Source organism: Rissa tridactyla, chromosome 4, assembly GCF_028500815.1.
Source record: "Rissa tridactyla isolate bRisTri1 chromosome 4, bRisTri1.patW.cur.20221130, whole genome shotgun sequence".
NCBI classification, from domain to species: domain Eukaryota; kingdom Metazoa; phylum Chordata; class Aves; order Charadriiformes; family Laridae; genus Rissa; species Rissa tridactyla.
The window spans coordinates 17,354,205-17,377,279 of NC_071469.1; the positions used below are offsets into that span (position 1 = coordinate 17,354,205).

At 41.8% G+C, this 23,075-nt stretch overlaps 1 protein-coding gene across 6 annotated transcripts in view; it reads left to right on the top strand.

Moving 5' to 3' along the window:
* OSBPL5 (oxysterol binding protein like 5) overlaps positions 1 to 23,075 on the top strand; it is a 140,940-nt gene that overhangs the window by 88,103 nt on the left and 29,762 nt on the right. For all 6 annotated transcript variants that reach the window (XM_054199326.1, XM_054199330.1, XM_054199328.1 and 3 more), the window contains 4 exons: positions 4,408 to 4,488; positions 5,150 to 5,251; positions 6,849 to 7,052; positions 13,164 to 13,248. In XM_054199326.1, coding sequence (XP_054055301.1) covers positions 4,408 to 4,488; positions 5,150 to 5,251; positions 6,849 to 7,052; positions 13,164 to 13,248 — 472 coding nt within the window. The remainder of the gene's footprint in view (positions 1 to 4,407; positions 4,489 to 5,149; positions 5,252 to 6,848; positions 7,053 to 13,163; positions 13,249 to 23,075) is intronic.

Sequence of the window (23,075 nt, forward strand, 5' to 3'; positions counted from 1 at the left end):
GCATCCCCCACATCAGAGTCGATCACAGACTGTTTATCTGTGAAGTGGTTTTGTTCCTCTTGGAAATGAAGTCACGAAAAAGACACTGGATGAGAATAGCACTATTGTGAGGACTCTGTACGCTCTCTCACAAAGACTAGGAGAAGTATAAGAGTATTGTCATAACTGCTAACAATTGGCGGTGGATGTCCAGAGCTACATGACGGAGATGAAAGAGAATAGAAACTTAACTGGGATAAAGAGTATTTCTCTGAGTACAGCACAGCCCATCATCAGCTGGCAAGGTCATCACTCCGTCCTGGAAAGGACAGATTTAGTTAGAGAACTAAAGGACAACAGTTTCCTACCCATGCAAGTGCTGCTGCATGCCCCGATAAAAGTTTTTGGCAGATTAACAGTCTTCCCTTGTTTTAATTATGAGAACCAATATATGGAAAACATCCCTTGCTTTCTTGTCAGAATATTCCAGTGGGTTTTTTTAATTTTATAAAGGACACCAATTCCCTACCCTCTCATTGTACAAAGTCTCATCTCTGGTTAATGTGGTTCATGTGTTGCTGCAGAGAGAGAGGGCCAGATTCTGATATCCTGCACAAGCGTTATCCCAGTGTCCTTGAAAGACTTGCTGTGATGACAAATGGCTTCTCTTAGTTTTGTGCCAGGCTGAGAAAGGTGGGTCAATAGAAGGACATCATTAAATGCTCTTGGTGGGTCTTAGCGATGTAAGGCCCTGCTGTGTCTTAGGGATCTTTAGAGCTGATGGCACAGATTTACTGAATTTTATACATGCCACGAGGTACAATCAAAACTATTAAGACAGATTCATGGCAAAACGTGAAATCGTTTTACTTCAAGTCACTTAGGTTAAACCTGGAGGAACTGTACGTTGCTATCAATCAGCAGCATGGGGACCTATGGTATTCACTCCTGGGACTTTAAATCCCACCTTTCCTGTGAAAAGGCAGGAACTTTAAACACAGAAATGCGATGCTTTTCATTCTGTAGACCTGATGATCACCTACAAGCAAACTGCTGTTTAGGATCTGTGATGGTGCATCTTTATCAGCACAACAAGAAGCAAAGCCAGCAGACAAAAGCAATCAGTTTGCCTCCTTAAAAAAGTAACTGGGGTACAGCGTCAAATTTCTGAAAACAGAAGTCCCAGGTCAGGCACATCTGAAAACTTCTCCATGGATTGGTTTTAGTAAAATTTTCTCTCTCTTCATAAAGCTTGGTCATTTTACAACCATCTCGGGGTGCTGTGCTATCCATCACGCAGCTGGTACATCAGGGGTTTTGGGACACGGCAGCACAGATATTTGTTTTCCCGTGCCCAGAATGTCTTACGCAGGCAGTGAGGGACTTATGCTACTGCTTCTTTCTCATCCATTCTTAACCCTGTCTTAGCGTGGACCATCCCTGTGGCCGTGTTTCCCTTTACAGGCAAGGTTAGCAAATTCAGCATAGCTGGACGCAGCTCAGACATGGGGGAGGTAGTGCCTGAAGGAAGCAGCACAGCAGTTCAGGAGCCCACCGCAGCAGGCTCCAAGGCTGTTAATCCAGCTGCTTTGACCCAGTGAAAGACAGGTTTGTAATGATTTCAGACAAGTTTTGCTGTAGTTATTGAGCTCCTAAAGGCTATGGTGGTGTAAGGGGAGATTATCCCGTCATACACTGTTTTGTGCTACAACTTTATACCATGCATAGCAGTATTGGCTGTCATTGGGTGTGAGATGTCTCTGGTCATGCAGCTCTGAGTCAGGTCTCTTGAAAAGGCAGAATCAATGTCTGTCTTTATAAATGTCACAGGTTTGAAGTCTTGTGGTTTTTTAATTCTGTTTTTAGCATGACCCAGAGAGACTCCAAGGAGGAGGCAGGTGTGGCTCATAGCGCAGTGAAAGCACCTCTGACTGAGTTAACGTTGGTTCCCCCCGAGCAGCAGATTTAGGGATCAGGTTTGCACGGTTTGCAGCAGTTGTTGGAAGGCTTTCTGAATTCACCTTCAAGTAAATTTCCTCGAGCCAAGTGAGCTTAGGGGCCAAGATTTTATTCTTTATGTAAGTGTTAAAATGTAATTGTCTAGACAACAAGTGACTGTAGCTTGCTTTAATTAGCTAAGCAAAAAGCATTCATTATATCCTGATGCTTTGCAGACACCTGAGCAGGATTTCCTAGGATCTTGGGGACATCTGTGCCTTTCCTGCTTCTCGTGCGGCTAATGAGGGCTAGTACACAGTGTTTCTGTCTGCGTATGATCTCTTGGGCTGGAGGGAGTGAAATTCCCAATAAACAGTTGTCTCATAATTGTATCTCAAGGACAGGACATTCTCCCTGCTAACTGGGAGAAAAGGAGAGAATTCTTCTGACCAGTTTCAGACGACATGCATCTCGAATCATGAAAGCATAATCTCCTAATAATTCTGAAGGATTCTTGCTTGGAGACATTTAAGCACTTAGAAATGTTTCCTTAAAAGAAAAGCTTATAGCATATCTCCCAAATGTCTACCCACTGCCCTTTGAAATGTGACAAAGACCCTGTGGGCACAATTCTCTGCTCAGATGTTGTATCTGTGCAGCAGTCGCCACCGTAAATCTTGTGTTTTTACAGTGAAGTCCCACGTGCAGAAATACAGAATATGCATCAGACTGCATTGCAGGTAGAGGAGACAGCTTTAGCTTTCTGTTAAAACAAAACCGACAAATATTGAATAGTTTGCAGGAGTCTAGAGCTGGCATTTTCTTTGAGTGGATCCAGTGCCAAGTTGACTTGTAAACTGTAAAGTCAGATCAGGGGCTTCACTGGTCTTTATGAGCCATCACAGAGTTTTCATTTCTCTATTTTTAAGTGTCAAGTGTACTTCTGGTTTTAGTGAAAGACTACTATAAGCATATGTGAGAACAAGTAATAGGCTTTACAGGGACACTGGGTCTGTTGCAAATTGAACCTTCTGCCCCTAATTTCTAATCCTGTGTCATCCAGACAGAGTTTTACTCAGTTGAACATGCATCCTTATCTCCCATTTTTGCTCCTCCCACAATCTGCAAAGCCTAGTTGATGGCCTGTTTGCTGTGGTCATGTATTTGCATGTTTTTATCTAAGTCGTGGGAAGAGGAATTGATCTGGCTGTCACTAAATATTTTCCTGCTCACACTAACGTTCAGCATGGTTTGTGGCTGTACTAGCCAGCGAGGTTTCTGTGTCACTGGGAGGGAAAAGGGAAGTGGGTCTCTCAAAACTGAAGGCGCTGTAGAACAATTACATCAAATCATGACATACAGGAGAGAAAGTCTGAGAGCCCAGTGGCTTTGTTTCACATCATAACAGTGAATTTATAAATGGGAACTACATTTGATACATTTTTTCCTTAGTTCAGTTCATTTTTGTGTCATACCCATTAAATCAAGGTGGCCAAGGGCTGAACTTTTTTATAAAACTCTCATGCATAAGTCGGAGAGACAGTGCCTGACCCCAAAAGATCACAGTCTGAATGCATCAGACACATGAAAGGTTGGAAGAAAAAGAAAAAGTAACTTCCCCAAGGTCACATAAAAAGTAGCGGAGTCCAGACTGTACCATACTTCTCATGCCATTAACCCTCCCCAAGTTTTGGATAGTTTGCTGACAGTACCTATCCAAGTAGTGATTCTTGTCGTGAGTTGGGCTCCAGGGAGTTATACTCTCTAAGCATTCATTATTTTGGGAACAGTAATATTGTGACCATGTCTAACAGAAGTAAAGCATTTTTTCAGCCCATCAGCACAATCATGAGAGCTGCAGCCTCTGAAGATGAATTTAAACAGCACTGACAGTATCAAACATGATTTGAAGTGACTGTGTATCTTTTGCCTTGCTTCTCAAGGCCAAGATGATGATTATTTCCTGTATTATCTGTAACATGATTAGGTCATTTCTTGCCCACTCATGTTTCTGGATATTTCAGCTAGGGCAACGTATCGCCAATGTTGAGTCTGGTTCTGAAAGATCTATAACAGCTTCCCCATAATTTTTATTCCGGTAATTGAAATGCTTTCAGATCTGAAAAGAGGTAGGCATTTAGTTTTCAAAGTTGGGAATACACATAGGACTTTTGGTTCTTTTGGGTATTTTATTTTATTTTAGTTTAGTTTAGTTTAGTTTAGTTTATTTTAGTTTAATTTACCAAGAGTAATGTCTGCATAGGAGAAATACGAAGAAAATTTGGTGGGGAATTTTTCAACTATGATTATAAAAAGGAAGTTTGTAGTGCACTGCAAATATGCGTTTTCTGCACCTGCCTGGTGTTTTGCTGCTGAAGTCTGCAATCAGCTCTTTCATGGATTTCTGGAAGATATAAATGACTCGTCATTAGAACACAGCTTGAACGTCGTCATGTTAACACATTCCTTTTCCCCCTCTCCTTTTTTTAGATCGAATATAAGCTTTGCAATGGGTCTGACAAAGAGTGTGTGTCTCCCACAGCCAAATTCACAAAGAAGGAAACACTGAAGGTATGTGCAAAGCAGCCAAGTTAGCATCAGCTGACTTTCCTTTACAAAACAAGTAGTACCTTCCAAACAAACCATTGGGAGCTACTCTGAGTCATTTCCCAAGACCCAGAGAAGCCTCCGACTCTTCTAGGAGTCATTGTATGCCAAGGGCATTTACAGGCTTTATATTCAGGATTAGATTATATACTGCAAACAGAACAAATCAGTGTAATTATTTCACTCTGTTCATAAATTTCAGAGCCATTAGGCACCTCAAGAGGGTTGTAATCCTTCATTGGTCTTGTTAGGAGGGGTATGTCTAGGCAATCTGAACAAATTATTGCTTGAACACCTGTTTGTCTACCAAACCAAAAGAATAAATAATTTGCTTTGGATGAAATTAGATTTAATCTCTTTAATTTGAGGAGGACTGGGGTGTTCAGCCTCTTTCCATTTCCCCCAAGGAAAAGCCAAATTACATTATGTTTAGTGGAACTTGAGGAGCAAAGAAAATGCCTGCTATCTTGTTATGTTTTTGTTCTTCCTTGTGCTCATTTCTGGGGAACTTGTGCTGGGTCATGTTCTAGCTGTGCTATACATAGCTGTCCTTAATGCATTGTGTTCTTTCCCCCCCAAAAGAGGCCATGATTACAGCTGCTATATTTTCTCTGTTCCGAACCAGGTACAAAAAAAAAATTACAGACAGGAGAAGAAAAGGGCTACCAAACAACTCTTCAGTGCTTTGAAGGATCCCAGTGTAGTGATCACAGCAGACTGGCTGAAGGTATTTCATACAGACCATTGCTCCTGAGGCTGTAGGAAAAAAATAAGTGAGAAATACTTGATGTGTCTGAGACTTATGCACTAGCACTTTTTTGAGTGAAGCAAGATCAAATAATTTTGAGTTGAAGTTGCTGTAAAGCTGTGAAAGTGGAGTTATGGGGAGTATTTACTTTTCATCTTAAACTAACTCAATCCATCTAGTCCATATCCTTAAGTAGTGACAAGGTCTCAAAAAGTGCATAGCACAAAAGGAAGTGATGATGTTTCTTTCTTCCTCTCTGAAAGCGCCTGCTGGCCTCTTCCCATAGATGTGTTTTTGTACTGAAGAGGGAATAGACAGAATAACAGCCTGGAAATGGGCAGATACAGCTTGTTCTATTGACAGTTGAATTTTATGTTGTCACAGCACAGAATGAAACATATTGGACCCGACGACAACTGTAATTTCTCCTTGTGCAAAGGCTCAACTAGTGACAGCTTCTCATTGAAGTCCTGAGACTTCATATGTGGCAAAATAAATTTGGGTTGACATTGAGAAATGTTACCTTTCACCGCTGTTTTTCTCCTCATTTGGGGCCATTTAGTCTTCTCAACTAGTAGTGAATTGGTTGCCCCTTTTCTTATAGCAAAACTTAATTTCCAAACATCACCAAACAAGTAGCCCTTAAAAACTAAAAAAAAAGTAATTTAGGGATTTCATGAAACCGTACAATTGCATTTGACCAGTGTAAAAAACCTCCAACATTATTCTACGATCAGTATTAGAGGCCAGAAAAGTGACATGTATATGGTTTATTGAGAAATTACATTGGCAACAAAATGTTTCATAATGTTTAGTGTAGAAGATAGATAAATATTGAGGTTTTTTTTTTAAATACAAAATACCTGTTGCATTTGTGCTGTGGCTGGAAATTTCTGCTTCAGCAACAAATGATGCTGGGCCACAAAAACAGAGCACCGATGTAAGACTTGAGGTTTGGCCTATGTAAGTTGAAGTCAAAAAGACCTTAGGCAAAATGTAACCTTACTGAGAAACTTCCCCATTCTTAAAGCTGTTATCTTGAATATACGCTATCAGATTTAATGTCTTCTATACAAGAGAGAGTGTGCATTGAACTTGATAGAGAAGTAAACCAGCTGGAGAAGCTGCTTTTAAAAATGGGGTATTTGACAAAACCCATTAATAGCTCTGTTCTGCAGAACAGTATTAAAATGACTTAAAAGTCAAGTTAGACTAGCAATAACATTTTTCTATGCAATGTTCTAATTGGTCTGTCCTCCATGATTATTAACAAATCACTCTCACATGGGCCCGCAGTGCTGGTTGCTTCAAAAATTAAGCAAGCTGCTAACACTAAGCCAGTAATAAAAATATGAAGACTAGATTCTGATAGCCAGATTTACAAGGTCTGAGATTTTGCTATGAGATCCCTAAGACTGTTCAGATAATGCAGTGTATCTTCCTAAGGAAGTGTATCGTAGTGTGGCCTTAGGAGAAACACGTATTGAAAGTACTGTATACGTATTGAATAAATACTGGTTTTCTTTCAAGGAGCAACATAAATGCAACTTTCTGTTCTCTCCCTGCTTCCCTCCAGATTCGTGGGACTCTGAAGAGTTGGACCAAGCTGTGGTGTGTTCTGAAACCGGGAGTGCTGCTGATTTATAAGACACCAAAGAACGGACAGTGGGTTGGGACAATCTTGCTCCATTCTTGTGAGCTGATCGAGAGACCCTCCAAAAAGGATGGTTTCTGTTTTAAACTTTTTCATCCTTTGGATCAATCAATCTGGGCTGTAAAGGTAACAATCCTGATGAGTCGAACAACCTCTTCTTGGTCACCAAAGTGTCTCAGCACTAGTATCATCTAGCATTGATATTATCTAGATTTTCAGTTATTCAATTGCTGTTAGTGATGGTGAATTGACTGCATAAAAAGATTAAAGACACCTAAGCTTGGTCATGGTATGACATCAAAGGAACACGCTGCATTGTGATTAGTTATACAAATGTGTCATTCTTGGTGTAGAGATGCACGCATAAACTGAGGAAAGAGGAAACATGTTAGTGCAGGAAAAAAGATACCTGGAAGCTTTATCAAGCCGTGGCCTACATCTTTAAAAAGAGATGAGGAATAGACCCAGTTAACTGACTGCCCCAAAAGAAGGACACACAAAGCACCAAATGCTTTGTGCCACACTGGAAGAGGGCTGGCAAAGTGACAAAAAACAGATTAATAATTGGACTTTTCTTTTCTAATGGTTCCGAGGTTTGAGTCTGTTCGCGACGGACTTGGAACTGAGTGGTCTGCTCAAGACTTGACTGTTGCACAAAAGCGTGACTTTGGATAGGTTGCCTTACTTTTCTTTTCTTTCAAAAGGAAATAATAGCAAGGTTTTCTCTCCATCACTTTGGGTTCTTCTTCAGTCTGTTGTTACTCAGAGGCTGATACAGTCTCTTCCTGTACACACAGTAGGTCCTGCAGTGACCTCTGGATCTCCCTGTAACAAAAATGACTAATAATGTTTCTCACACTTCGTGAAATAACTCCCTGCAAATTTTAAAGAGCTGCATTTCTTTTTCTTCTTTCCTTTAAGAATAGGCAAAAAGAAAAAAAATATCTAATGCCTATGAACAAAGAGGAAGACCCCTGTACCTCGTGAGAGGCACTGAGAGCAACATCTGTTGGATACCCCGAAGACTAAGCTTAAATGTTCTTGAACTCTTGTTTCCCCATTAAAAACAATGACTCATCAGAGTTATTGCAGACATAAATTCTCTAGGAGACATCACCAGTGTAAGCAAGGCATTACAAGCTACTGCCTTGCTGCAAGGTGTCCGGCAGAGTAAATCTACTTGGAAAGACTGGTGTGAGAGCGATGAAGGCATTTGTCATTGGCATCAGAAGTTCTAAAATATGGAGGGGAAGCCCTGTGGGAGCAGATCAAGCCACCTCACTCCTGCTCATCCCTGCAGTTAATTGAACAGTTTTAAACACAGCTATACAATCACTATAAAAAGTCTTGCAATTTTTAATAAGGTTAGAGAAAAGAATTAAAATTAACCTCAACATCCAGGGATAAGAGCTGCTGTTTTCTGACAGTAGCTCAGCTCTGATCTGTTCTTAGATACATTGCTTTTGCTTTAAGTTCTAAAGATTTCATTACTATCTTGCTTCTTACTCAGTTTTGAGTTTTGATGCTTTTTAAATTCAGACCATGTACTCAAGAAGGTTGCCAATCATTTGCTATCCATCAACAAAAAGATTCCTTGTGAGTTGACGGGTCAATTGAATTGTTCTGAAAAGCACAGTCAGGAGACATAGTGAAAAAATAGCATCAAAACCACAGTCAGGTACTGAAAAGTAGTGTTGCTGACAGATCTAGGGGTTTTATTAATGTGTATATGCATTTGCATGTGTGTATGTGTATCTAATTCTTGTGTCTCTTGAGAAAGTATATGACAGAAATAGGAATTAGTATATTAAATATGAAGGGAGTATATCTCTGAAAATATTTGTGTACTAGAGGAAGTCCCAAAAGATTTGAGTTTTCAGGTCAAAGTAATATTCTAAGTCACTTGAGATAGATATTTAGAAAGCTACATTTGACCTGCATGGTAGGATATTTCCTGAAGCCTGAGTTCAGCCTGGATTGTTATGTGTGATAGATGCTTTCAGCCAGAAGGTGAAAACCTAAATACACATCGAGAAGAAATCCACCAGCAAACTACGTGATGTCAAAGAAGCTGTCTGCACTCTGACAACAGTTTAATGCTGAAACTGCTAAAAATACTGTTTCATTTTATGTCATTTCATGGCCTTCTTTTAAAGCAACTGGAGCAGAATTGACTGATCTAAATTGGTTATGTATAACTGTGCAAAGAAAGCCTATTTCTCAGGAAATATAGATTAGCCTGAGCTTAAGCAAAAAGCCCAAGTTACTGTCCACCACGATAGAAATAAGATCTGGCTAAACAACTTTCACTTTTGGCTACAATGGCTCATGAAATTTTCAAGGATTTTCCAGTCTAGAGTTAATGGTCCAGTTTTGACTCACATAATGGGCTTCCAGCTAACTCAGGGTAATTAATGAACACCTTTGTATGTGTTGGCCTGGCTGCCCAACAGATGTTTGGATCTAACTGTGGCGCTCAGCCCTGAAACAAATGTCTGGTTCAGGCAGTGCCCTAGACATTTATAGTTGCGCCAGCCAATTAAATTTGATGTGCAGTCATTTTAACTTCAGTTAGAATCGGATGAAATTTTGGGGTGCTTTTTGAAACGATAGGTAGGTAAGCTGTAAGACCATTGCTTATAGCGGAAAGCTAAAGATACGCAGTAGGGAACTGTTTTTCCTATAAAGTTCTCTGTTTTCTAGAGATATCTTACTAGTATATCCCAGAGAGGAGACAGTCCTTTATTCTACACTGCTTCCCTGGCTTTATGAGTGTTTTAGCCTGAAACTCCTTCACAGTGCAAATGGATTAGACCTTTTACCTTTTTGCTCTGCCCAGGCCTTTGTAAACCCAAGGCCAAAACCACCAGCGTCTCAAAATTGGTCAGCATTGCAAGCAGCAGTAAGAAAAGCTTCCCCCGCAAGCTCCAAATACTGCCGCAGAGGCACTTTGTCCATCATGTGAAGGCAGAGTGATCCCACGCTGCTTCAGGGAAGAGACTTTTTGCTGGGATGACTGCAGGAGACCAGGGAATGCCAACCTAGTAATTAGTTTGAGGGTGTGGGTGTCTGTCCTCTTGCTTCACAGAGGGAGCGTAGGGCATAGGGCTATATGCTGGCAAGGTTTGCCTGGCTGTCCCAAATAAATGTCCTGGAATAGTTAGTATTTCCCTTTGAGCTTGCTCAGAAACTTGCTGAACAGTGTGGTGTGGGAAGGCTTTTATTGACTGCAGCTTGTTCTGGCATGTATTCACAGTGCTGAATGAGTCGGGGTCAGACCCACTGAATGTGGGAATACATATAATTTTAATTTTGTTGATTTTAAGAGCTTTGAGTCATTCCTTTAGAGAAAGAAGTTTTAGTAATGGGCTTGTGCTGCTCTTCTACAGTTGTTTGTTCTGCTCCGTAATACAGCACAGTTAGTTTCATCTTCATCCTTACAGTTACCCACAGTACTGTTTGCAAGAGGGTTTTTTTTTTTCTCTTTTTCTAAGCTTTGTTCTGTGAATTTCCAAGACTAGATGTCTTGTCACACTATCTAAACCAGTGTGAATCCACTCCATTTTTCAAAGCCTAATCAACGCCTGTTTGATAATGCCTTTTGAGTCTCAAATCAAGTGTAAAGATGGGAATGATCTGAAGATGATCCTTTCTTAGTTGTACTGTCTGGAGGTTGCAGCTGAGCTCCAGGTCCCTGTGTAGCAGGGATAACATTCACTTTTAGTGAGAGATGGTCATTGTCCTGGGAGCTTTGGACTCTAATCAGGCATGATGCTCCAAGGCAGAAAACATCATTATCTCTGCTGTGCAGATACAGAACCTCATTTACTCTGTGGAGATGTTGACTTTATTTTTATGGCCTCCTCTCTTTTCTTCTTCTCCTCTTCTTTCTGTGGGAAACAGCCCCCTCCATGTATAAGCATGCCTTACTGTTGAATACGTTTCCATGACAGAGTGACTTGGCTGCTCCTTGTGTTTACCCACATGCCTAAATGTCTGTTAAAACCTTGTGTTATCCCCTCCTTTCCTTCTCCCCTTTTTTTTAATTTCAGTTCTCTGGATCTGTACTGTTTGGTTGTAAGGTTTTTCCTCCAACAGAGCAAAACCTCTGCACTCAAAACACAAGTAATGGTGTTATTAACAATTCTGCAACACCCTGCTCAGCTGCACACTACTGAAGGGAAAAATGCCATTGGGAATGGTGCTTGATTGCATTAATGTCACTAGTAATATCTTGAGCTGCTCTGCTCTGGATCACTAATCAAATCCCAACTTTGCCAGTCCTGACTATTAAGCCTTTAAACAGTCTTAATCTTGTGAACCTCTTGTGGGAGAGGGGAGGGGAGAAAGAAACAAGTAATAAGGATCCCAATTTCTCCTGGCAGCAGAAGAACCCCGCAGATGTAGAGATGAGAAGATAAACTGGAGACAATTTAATCATAGAATTATAGAATCATAGAACGTGTTGGGTTGGAAGGGACCTTTAAAGGTCATCTAGTCCAGCCCCCCTGCAGTAAGCAGGGACATCTTCAACTAGATCAGGTTGCTTAGAGCCTCATCAAGCCTGGCCTTGAATGTCTCCAGGGATGGGGCCTCCACCACCTCTCTGGGCAACCTGTTCCAGTGTTTCACCACCCTCATTGTAAAGAACTTCTTCCTAATGTCTAATCTAAACCTGCCCTGCTCTAGTTTAAAACCATTCCCCCTTGTCCTGTCGCTACATGCCCTTGCAAACAGTCCTATGTTTGTCCTATGCTTGCACTCTTCGTTCTTTCCAAATTTTGGCTTCCTGAGTGGAGCTCAAAACCAAAAATCCAGACAAAGCCACTATTTAACTACAGGACACTTGTATACAGGAGCAGTTTTCAGCAGCAGTCACAGTTTCCCTGCTTACAAACTAGTGCTAGAGAGAAGTCCTTCATTTAAGGAGCAGGATGGGATACTATAAAGGCCCATGTAAAGGAGGAGAGTTGCAGTCAAACTGCAAAAGTTTCCCTACAGATTTTCAGCATTGTGCGATAGTCTCTAGAAACTCAAGGAAATCTGTGTTTGAGCATCCTGCAGAAAACTATTTGTTCCATCCTGCGGTTGGCGTAGTGGTAATGTTTTCTGCTCTGCATTTATTTCTGTAAGGTGTTTGCATAATTGAAAAAGGATCTGCTTTCATGTTGTGTGTTGTGAAGTGAGGAAGAAAAGGAACTGGAGGAAACTGAGTAACTTTGCAAATGCAAGGGAGGAGGAGGGACTCCCATTTATTTCAGCCAGGTTGTGGCATAAAGTCTGTACCGTGGAGTGTATGAAACTGTGTTCACCAGGTACAGGAACTGCTTTTTCTTAGCAGCTTCTGGATCTCAAGAGAGGAGAAAACAGGGAGGAGATCAAGGTGGGAGCCTGTGGTTCTGCTCAAAGAAGTGCCTAATCCAAGATGAACTCTGCCTCCCTGGCAATCATTTCTTGGAGGGTCATGGTGAAGGGATTGTGGCAGGATGCTTACAAGACACTATAAGCTTTTTTGACACAGCTCCTGAACTAAGGGCAACACAAACAAGCAAAGCCTGTTTTTGTTAATGCCTGAAATGGCCGGTACCCCAGGCACCACGACATAAAGGTTCTCTAAGGGTCTGGATGTAGAGGTGAAGGACTGTAACCCAGTAGCATGTGCCCATGCTGGGAGACCTTTGGTCCTCAGCCTGTAGTTTTCCCTGTCTCTTCCTTTCCCACAGACATATGGGGTTTCCCCTTTGTTTCCTTCCAGAAAGGCTGCCATTGCCTCTCTGCTAGAGGCACTAACAGCACAAGGTGTGGGCTCTGCCACTTTTATGGTGACACATAAAGGGTGTTTCATTGCTAGTGTGTCAGGCTGCAGGCAGACAGACATGCACCACATGGAACAGTCCATTCAGATGTTGCACAAAGACGACTAATAGCAAATATTTGACTGGTTTTGTCCCAGCCAGCAGGAATGAGATTTTCCATTCCTGAGGATCTGAATAAACAGACTAGGTTTTGGGCTGAGCAGAGGTTAGACCAAGCCCCATTTACATCAGAGCTCATTATTGGTTTGGAACTGCAGCAGCAATATAGTGATTACTGATGAGTCTCTCTAAATTACTCCATCTGCTCCTTCCTTCTTTCTTATCACAAACATACAAACTCTGCCCAGGAAGGGTAGGAAGACGTAGAACGGTCCATTGCGTTTTCTGTGCCTTACGTCTTTTTGTCTGTGTGCATTTCCAGGGCCCAAAGGGAGAAAATGTTGGTTCGATCACACAGCCTCTTCCCAGCAGCTACTTGATTTTCAGAGCAGCCTCTGAATCGGATGGTAAGTTTTGGTCTTCGTTTGTTTTCTCCAGATTGCATACTCTGTGCTAGTTAAGAGGATAGGTTGATGCAAAAAAAATTGGTATGTAAAGGAAAAAATGGCAGTTCACCCAGCTTGGGATGGATTCGTTAGCAATGGTCAGAAGAGGTCAAGCAGACTACAGGCATATTTCATACTCCTCACTGAAGAGCCACCTTTCTGGCCATGTGTATGCAAGAAGGACCTAGGCTTGTAACAGGGGAAAAAACACTAAGTCAGTATGTGCTAAAGGATGAAAGGAATTGATCCCAAAACTGGGCTGAGAGAGAAGCTTAACTGTTTCTCAGTTCAGCAGAGACTGTATTTGGTTATCTGCCTACGATCTATTGGAGGAAAATGACACAGTAACATTGAAGAACTGTGATAGATGTCTTGGAACCACCATAATTCTCCTGTAAACTCGCTGTACTGTGGTTTACAGCATAGCAGGCCCAGATGCTGGTGACTCCACGTACAAAATAACATTCTGAGAATTAAAAAAATTATGGGAGGTAAATTTAGGTCAATATATAACAGGCGTGCCAGCTTGCGATGTGAAAATCTCTATAAATGACTTTAGCGGACCTAAAATATCAGTGATTTATAAGTAAATAAGAAGATTAAAACCATGTTTTCATTCCATTTGACCTTCAGACTACTGTAATTTTTTTTTGCCATAACCAAATAACCCTGTTTGTTTTGTGGGTATTTTTCACCTACCCCACCACAGGTGGTCATGTAGCCCATGTGCTCCTTTGCGTCTCATCAAGAGGAACTTTAAGGACACAAGGATTTTTCAGGGAGCACAATGGGCTTTGAAAGCAGTGTCCTTCTGATCCAGTGATTAAGTTTTACTCATTCCTAAAGTCTGGAAATAGGACAATGCCAAATACGCCTTTGACATGACAATTAGAATAGGAGGAAACCGTCTTTCAATACAGGCTTGGCATGCTGTTCTTCCTACTAGTGCACAAAGAGGCCTGTTGACAGCGAGGGATGCCATCTCGACACTGAAAGCTGCTTGCAGATGCCGATGTAGTGAAATGACATGAAAATAAGTGAAACTTGTATAGAGCCGTAGAAGCACATCCATTTCTTTGAATATTATGCTTTTGTAGCTTATGAAACAATACAGTTTATTTGTGTAAAGGAATACAGGATTCCAACCCAGCTCCAAATACCACCTGTCTAGAAAGGGATAGATTGATACAATAGTCTCTTAGGAAAAAAAAAGTACTGTTGGGTAGAGCTGCTAAATTACAGGCATTTCAAACCCTTGTTATACAGACAGCCCTCAGAATAGACACACGGAACAGTCCCGCAGAGTTCTTAGGCAACCAAATAACTTCAACAACTGTCTGTCAATCCAGATTTTCTAAATTATTATTTCCTTAGAGATCCATGTCATTTGTCTTTCCATCAACTTAATTAGAAAATGCACGAAGGGACCAATGTCGTCATTGTATGTGTTCAAGACAAATTGCTGTCTCATCAAGTACCTTTTTTTTCTGGCATTTCAGCGATCTTCTAAATGAAAACTTTCATTCTGGTGGAAACCTAATCATTCTATTGGAAACCTAATGATTAAACCTTAAAGCCAGCCTGGCAAAGAGACCTGTGGCTGAACTTCTACTCTCTCTTTTTACGACGACTGCCACAGGCCAGTTACATGGAGTAGAATAGCTTTAGATTGGTTCTAACTAACCTTACCCATAAAGGCTCCCAAGCTAGCAATAGCTCCCAAGGGATCATCAGAGGTAAGACCTTTCTAGCTGTGATCTCTCTGTCTGGGTCATACACCACACGCTGAAAAAGCGCAAAAGAGACCGTATCTGGCACATGAGAATTTTCAATATTTAAATGCCTGTGGGAAGCTTTCTGCCCAGTAAATTATTACATGTCTCTGGTATCATAAGAGCTTAAAATAGTGAATTACTGGAACGTATTTTTAAAGCCAAGATATTGGCCAACATTCTTGGGAAGCATGCAGAAGCCAGGCAGATCAAAGTAGAGTTACTTCAGGATTTAGTATGATTTTCCCTTACTTTGATGCTTCTGTACAGTAGGATCTTAAGGCTAGGTGGAAAGCTAATGTGATCAAGAGGAGGAGGAACTGAGATAACTCTCAATCAAATATCATAAACGTGTACCTAGAAAATAACTAGGGCCTTTGGCTAAGAATGAGATAATATATGCTCTTGAGCAGCACTAGCAATGCCCTAGAGCCACCTGCACAGGTTTGGGGCACCCACATTATGCCTGGTAGATCCTGAGAGTCTGAGGAGGTGACTGTGACAACTGATGTGAAGTGAAGCTTTGGGATCTGTCCATTTAGCAGTGGACTTCACAAAAAAAGTTGATATAGTATCACACCAGAAGTACTGGCATGAAAAATGGTGTTATTTTCAGCTGAATGAGAGTATTTGACTTCACAGCTGAGGTCAGTGAGCTGTGAGAAGTGGCTGTACCTTGAGCAGGAAGGGAAGGATGTGAATCTGCAGACAAGAGGGAAGAACAGCTCATACACTCAGACTAGCTTCCTTCCCAAACACAGGAGCTGTCCTGGCATGGTGACTGAGCTATGGGCTTTTGTTTGTTAGCCTTCGTGGGGGCTGCTTGGGGGCATCTGCTCCATTGAGCAATGTAGACATGCTGACAAATGGCCAAACACATGGGTGTCGCACTCGGAGATGAGTGACTTGGAAATGGTATTAACGTCAGTAGGTGGTGTAAAACATATGCAGACAAGGACACAAGGAATAGAAACTGTTACATTTAAAGCAGTCTGTATAAACTGCAGCAAATTAAGGCTTATACTTTGCAATTAATACAGTTTGATTTTAAACCCAGAAGACACTACTGAAATGGTTGTAGACTGTTATCTACCTTTACCTGTTATAAAGAGTCATCTCCAAGAGGGTATACCTGAGTTTGTTTCATTTCTTTAGTGCACTGGACAAACATAGGGGCTGCAGTTATGGCCAAGAGATACAGGAGATTTAGGTAAAATGAGCTAAGCTAGCTGACACAAATGGGGTGCGTGGAATCTGTTCTCTTGCATAATGTGAGCATATATTTGTAGTATGTTCGCGTCTCCTCCGTAAATGCAATATTGTGTGAATCTACAGCATCTCTGAGGAGGTGTCCTGACCATGTTCTTCTTACCGCAGTCTCCCGTGTTAGTAGTGGAAACGAACCTCAGAGCATTTGGCAAATTTAACAGTAATTCATGGAGGCCTCTGACTTGTTGAGAAATACTGAGTTGCAGCATATGTTAGATGTAGAGTTCTGCTATCGACGAAACTATATCATGATCAGCAGCTTACATGGCCTACTTTTTCTCTCAGCATTTCAGAATCCCTTTTTTCCCCTCTGCCGTACCATCTGTGACAGACTGTTGGTAGGATTTAAGGTCCTGACTTCTGCATAGCCTGCAGAACCACTGCCAAGCTACAGTAAATTTCACATTCACAGACCGCAGCAGCAGTCTGCTTTGTGATGGTTTTAAAGACATCTGGAAGGTCATGTCAGCCTACAGGGCTCAACCTGTATAAACACATGGCCTTTCTTTCTTACCAGTTTCAGAAAATAATACTGTTTTTTCCAAACCACTGACTGTGTATATATTTCAGATTTATGCTGATGAGGAGCTTAGAATTAGTAGTTTAAACCTGTCCCAAGCATCCTGCCTGGACCATTCTGGGGCTGCCCCTGAGATCTTCAAACCGGTGGCCCCAGAAATGCTTTTCTAAGCATTTTGACTCACCCGCTTAAATCTCATATTGCAGAGATTGCCGCCTTGCCATGGGCACTGCCACCAAAGGGGTTAGTAGGGGAATTCAAAGTGGCAGATTACCAAGGGTTAAAGACTTAACAGTAGAATTGCAAACCACACTTACTTACATTTCGTTCCTTATATCTGTCCTCTCCTTCAGGCATACTTTGGGTAGTTTCCATTGCCTCATGTGGATGGAGTTGCATGGAAATCCTGATGGTCTGGCTTACAGTGTCGTTTCTTTGCTAGGCATCTGGCCCTTCCCCCGAAATTGATGCTCTGATCCAGGGAGGAAATTAGATTATTGAAATAAGGGTCACGCACAGAAGCGATAAACCAGGAGGAAGATTGCAATTTGAAACCAAGTTCACAATGAAATATATCACTGGATCCTGGCAGTACTGGAACAAATAGAAGTTACCTTCTTAGCTATATATTTGCCCTTCATATTCCTTAGACCTCTCTCAGCAGTTTAAAATCCAGGCATTTGCAACCAGACTTGATTTAGCTTGGTGTATAAATTGCACCTGCAGCTAACTGAGAGATCGCATCCTTGCATCTTGACAGACAAAGTGTAAGAAATCATGCACGCAGGCACCCAAGTGGTACAGCAGAATAAGCAGTCAGCTGAATACGATGACCTTAATATCCACTGACTGAACCAAATCAGCCTCTTCCTCATCATTTGTGATTTGTGTGCACTTGAGCAAGAATTCATCGTTTACAGGTGATGGTCTACTTCAGGTTGATTTTTAAAAGCATCTATCTTGTAACTGTGAGGCACGAGGCCAAAAGCTGGATGTCTTTAATAATTCAAGAAGAATAATACTCCCTTAGTGATGCCTATCTGGGGGACTGTATGGTTACTAGGTGTGAGGCTTTTGAAGTCTTAGTTGGCAAGAGATTCATTCCAGCTGTTCCATAGCTACAGGAATGCAATGGAAAAAAAGTATAGTCCCTGACTGAGATTTCAGTGTGCAGCGATGTGATTCCATCTCGAGCAGATTTTTGTTATTGGTGAGTGCTGAGAGAATATTGGCTGGCTCCTCTGTGATCAGCTGTTGCAAAATGTGGCAGATAGCCTTAGCACATCAAATTATGACTTCTTCTAGGTGAATGATGGTAACCGTAAAGAATTTCAAGTCTGAATAGCTGAGTGATTTCAATACTGCCTTTTTTTTTTTTTTCTGTGGGATATTGTTGTGATTTTAGATCTGCTTGAAGACTAGGACAGACTCGAGTTATTCCTTGAACTGAGCCTAGGTTAGCAGCATAAGCAACTTTCGGTGGTTTTGGGGTTGTTTTTTTTTCCCCAGGGGAGAGGAAATGGTTTTTGTCAGTTCGTTTTAGTAGTTCCTCTTGTCTGTGAAAAAAAGAGTTGGTGCGAGTGCGTGCCTGCTCCTGTTCAGCTTCCAGGTTTCCGCATGGTGCCAGCAGAGCCCTGCAGACTCGGGAAGCATCCTGCAAGGAGCCATAGTGATTCCCATTTGCACAACTGTACTGCAGGAGTCATCTCAAAGGACCACAAGGTGCTTTTCCAGCCTGCTGAGCCAAAAGGCCTGGAGAAGGCTTCGAAACATATGTGGGATGCATGTTCGGCTTTGTTTGTGCGAAGTCAAGGCAACACACGTCTTTTATTAGCTTATTTTTCCCAAACCTTTCAAGAGGAAGGAACTTTGGAACCCAGCTGTGTTTAACTGATTTTTCAAAGAGTTTCCTTTTTCAAATTGTTACTGATGACTGTCGTCATTTTACTGTAAACACATGTAACAGAGAAAAAGGGTTACAGGCTTACTCAGGGGAGACACCTCTTTTTCATCTTTTTTTTTTTTTTTTTTGCAGTGAGCACAGCTGAGTGATGTGCAGATGTGTTCCTCTGACATCCCATTTTCCTGGGACATCTGTCACATGCCAAATGCTAAAGCGATCATCGTTTGCTAAAGCGATGTAGGGAATGGATAATGAAACCACTGATCAGTGCAAGGAGAGAGGCTGCTTCAAAAGAGAGCAGGAACCCAAGCTAGCACTAGCACTCTGGTAGGACATCCACTTTTGGCGCTTTAGGAACAACCTTGTCAAAGAGTCTCACTTTTTCCCCATCGTTCCTGGAGAGAGCCAAAGGTGGCTGGGCAACCCACCCACCTGACTAGTTCAGGTGCCGAAAGACAGGTGATGTGAAATGTCCTCCTTGTGCCAGCTGCCAGTATGAGTGATCTAGCTGGGGATCTTCTCTGCATGGGGTGTCATTTCTCCCTGTTATTATCCTCACTGAGAGCTCTGTTAGCTTCGATGAAAGATTGCTGTTGCTGAGTTTTGTAATTCCTTCTGTGTGGCTTGTGAGATATATGGGAGCGTTATGTGTAGATGGACTATTTTACCCTCTCCCTCTTTCATCCTTCCACCTCTGCAGCCCACAGCTTACTCTGTGGGCTGCCCCTTGGATGTCAGGGACAAAATACTAAATACAATGAAGAAAAGGTAGAGCTCGGAAATAACGTATGAAAGGGAATACTTAGTTCACAGCTCCCAAGCAGGAGGTAATGTAGGTGTTTTTGAGACAACGTCTCTGCAGAAATTGTCCAAAAGTAATTATTGCATTGGATAGAGTAATATATCATTTGATATAAAAAAAGCTTAAAAGCCTGCAGGGAGATTCTGCCATAGGCTGACAATATGCTCTTGGGTTTTCCTTCAGAATTTAAACATATGCTTGTTTTAAGCCACAATCGGTGGAAAATTATAACTGATAATTGATTGCAGTGTTTTACATTGCAACTTTAAAAACCTCAACCTTCTAAAAGAATACCATTGTAACTCCTTCGCAGCTCTTCTTTGCTTCCTTTATATGCATCATGTTGGGCTGCCATTCCTCTCTGAAGAAAACCACATTTTGCATCCTTCTCTGATCTAATTACCTTGCATACAAAAAATCCTGACTTGAGTCAACTACTCAAAATTAGAAAATGTGGGAATTAAGGTAACCATGAATCCTTCATTCAGACTACCGTGGCTGTAGATGACAGCCTTTAATTATGTGACCACATACTTTTTTCCCCTTCTGCGGTTCCTGAGGGAGTGAGTAGACTTGGCAGGTAAGCAATTAAGTAATCCAAATGCTAGCATTTTTGTATCATTTTCACAATAAAGAAGAATGTTACTCAATAGCAAGATCACTCAAATGTAAAAACATTTCATGTAGGCCTTTAGCAAGGAAACACGTTTATTTTGTGTGCAGTCCCTGAAATTGAGAGGGTATAATTTTATGGTGTTATGCTGCAATTAACACACTGTTAACTTGCAGAGAATGTAACCTTTTCATTTGCAGAGGAAATCCCATATTTTATGTCTGGTTTTGTGGCATGTATTTGTTTGGATTCACAGCACCACCTGATGGCTGAAGGCCCATTTCTTAGCTTGGGGATGCTGTGCATCCCTTGAAATGAAAACGAGGGAGTACACCGATGCCATTTCTGTGTTCTGCAGGGCACAAATAATGCTGACTGCTAATGCACAGCAACGTCCTCTAAAGCTTTGTGTCTCTGCTTTGGAATATTAAAATGAAATTTTAAAATTTATTATTATTATTTTTTAATTTAGGATCCGTGAGTAAGGTTTCAAAAAAGATTCAAGTTACTCATAACCCCTTCCAGGGAGTTATCTAAAGAGTTAAAAAACCTGGATATGTTATGTAGAAATTTCCTCTGGTAATGTGCTGGACCGCAAAGGTTTGTCCAAGCCTGTAAGCGCAAGTCAGTGGCAGTGAACGCCCGTGGCGGTAGCGTTGGAGGGGTCAGAGAGCTCCTGTGGCATTGGGGCCAGCGTGGCTGCTCTGCCTACAGCCCCAGGGAGGGGTGGGCCGCAGGGGCACAGCAGGGGAGATGGCTGAGGGAGACTTCCCGGTCACCATTGCCACCCTTGTTAGAAAGTGTAAACGTAGCCAGCGCATTGCCGTAACCGTCATAAGATAATGTCTTTACCTGAGTGCTGTGGGGAGCTGAGGAACTGACCTCCCTTACTGCTCCAAAGGGATCATGCTGCTACAAATCAAGCTACCTATCAAAGCATCTGATTTTACAAGACCATTGAATATAAAACTGTCTTGACATATGCAGCATTTCCAAATGTCGAGTCATGCAGTCCTTACTCTGTAGAACCGGAAAAGAAAAGCAAAGGTAAAGACAGAGAACAGTCAAAGGAGATAAGCCTAAGCAGGGCTGTGGTCCTTTGTACGGAATAGCCTGAAATAGGTTTTTATGTTGATGGGTTTGGGGAGAGGGGATATGTAGGAGGGAGTGAATTTGTGCTCAGCACAGCCATTAACTCTAATGGGTTATCCATGCAAATCCTCCACATGGGGAGAAGGGAATAAATCTCTGCATGTAAAGCTCTAATGCAAGAATATTTGTTAAATACAAAATAGTGTGAAATCAATTCCAACAGCCTTCAACCTTCCTAATCTTTTATTAACCATTATGTGTGATTTTATTATTAAATCATAAGCTGATGCTGAAGGAATTTATGGCATGAAATTAGAATAAATGACTGGGTTTTGAGGTGTTTGTGGCTCAGTGTTCAAGAGCAATTCTTCAATGTTTTGGCTTTTTTTTCCTCTCTTACTGGTTGCAGCTTTGTATCAGAGCAAGCACTGAAAGCTACTCAAGTTTGTAAACTTTTTTTTTATATGCATATCATCTGGATTTTTTTTTAAACTCTCATTGATCTTCTTATAGAGCCAAATTTTGGTCATATCAAAATTGACGGGAATTCTGCTCAAGAGAACAGCAGGTTCCCAGTGAGATTTATGCATATGTTTGATGCTGAGTGTGGGATAGAATTGAATGTAATGGAAATATTTCCCAAATGGGGCTTGGGAATGAATGGGGTCCGGGGAAAACCTGTTTGTAGCACTTGCCATTGCTACAGCAAAATCCTTTTGTTTTCCTCACTGCCTCTCAAGCACACTTCTAATTATTGCAAAATGTATTCTGAGGAGTGTAATGAAGAGCTCTGTTTTACATGCTTGAAATTAGAGGATAACTCCCTTGATACCTCAGTTCTTGAATGTTCAGCCAATTTGCAGGTGTCCTGGCCTCATTAATGGCTGCACGACAGAAGCAGGCTATTTTCAGGTGCTTCCAAGAATACAGCGTCTCCAGCGTTATGGTGGTTAGGCTTTAACACTGACACACAGCTTTGTAGACTTGTATGGATCATTGCAAAAGGAGCCAAGGGTCAGTTTGGATTCCCGTGCTTTTCATTTGCTGCCTGCCTGTGGGACGTAGGCAGGCCTTAAGAAAATCCTGTGAAGCTGTGTGTAAAAACTGCAGTTTGTCTCGTCTCTCTGCCATGCTTATTGTTTCTGGTATTTGCAAAGTAGACCCTTCAGGTAAAGATTTTTTGTGACAAGATAGGAGAAACTGGTGCTCCACCCGGATTATCTGATGGACTGGGCAGGGAGGAGGAATGGATAAAAGGGAAAAAATACAGAGAAAGAGGAAAAATAAACAGCCTCACAAGCAACTCCCTCTAGTCTTAATTACTCTGGCAAGTGTTGATCATCCTGGCTCTTGTTTGGAGTGATTGTTATTGCAGCGCTACACCCTGTGTGGGACCCCCAAGATGGCTTGTAGTTCAGTGATCCCACACCAAGCAGGAGCCTCACCTGCGCAACGCTGTGCCTCGGTATCTCCCTGACATTGGGTAGTCTGTGTGTGGGGGATGCCAAGCGCTAAATGTGTTTTTGGGGTGTATTACTTGCAGACATGAGCTGCTAGGTGGTTTGGAAGCACCCTACCTGTACACATTTCCTGCATCTCAGACAAAGCCAGAAAGGGGCAAAAGGGGACGTGAACGGTTTGTGGGAGATCGGAGGAAGAGATGCTATTAGGGAAGGGGGAGTTGGGGTGAGCTTCCCACTGCATTACCCATGCAGATGGCTCACTCAGGCAGCCACTAAAACACACCATTTCTGAAAAATAGATTATTGTACACAGCGACTTCCTGAATTTTAATGAGCTTTACTCCCAGGCAAGAA